Consider the following 223-nt stretch of genomic DNA (forward strand, 5'->3'; position numbering starts at 1 on the left):
CTAGGTGCTCGTCCCTACCTGGTTGTCCACCTTGAGCTCGCTCAGGGTGGTGTTGTGGTACATGGCCTTGATGATGCTCATCATGCCGGCGCTGGTGATGAAGTTGGATTCGATGTTGAGGCTCTGCAGGGTCTTGTTCTCCATCAGCATCTCAGCCACGGCCTGTGTGTCACCTCAGGGTGTCACCCAGGGTTGGCACCCCCCAGTCTGGCACGGCCTGGGC

General features: G+C 59.6%; 1 protein-coding gene across 1 annotated transcript in view; it reads right to left on the minus strand.

The window, feature by feature from the left end:
* Nucleotides 1–18: 18 nt before the first annotated feature.
* Nucleotides 19–223, minus strand: part of LOC104281172 (tropomodulin-4-like) — a gene marked incomplete at both ends in the record, with an annotated part of 851 nt that continues 646 nt past the window's right edge. The window contains one exon of the mRNA XM_009879078.1: nucleotides 19–162. Within this exon, the coding sequence (XP_009877380.1) occupies nucleotides 19–162 (144 nt within the window). The remainder of the gene's footprint in view (nucleotides 163–223) is intronic.

The sequence above is a fragment of the Apaloderma vittatum genome, unplaced genomic scaffold (genome assembly GCF_000703405.1).
Source record: "Apaloderma vittatum isolate BGI_N311 unplaced genomic scaffold, ASM70340v1 scaffold28251, whole genome shotgun sequence".
NCBI lineage: Eukaryota > Metazoa > Chordata > Aves > Trogoniformes > Trogonidae > Apaloderma > Apaloderma vittatum.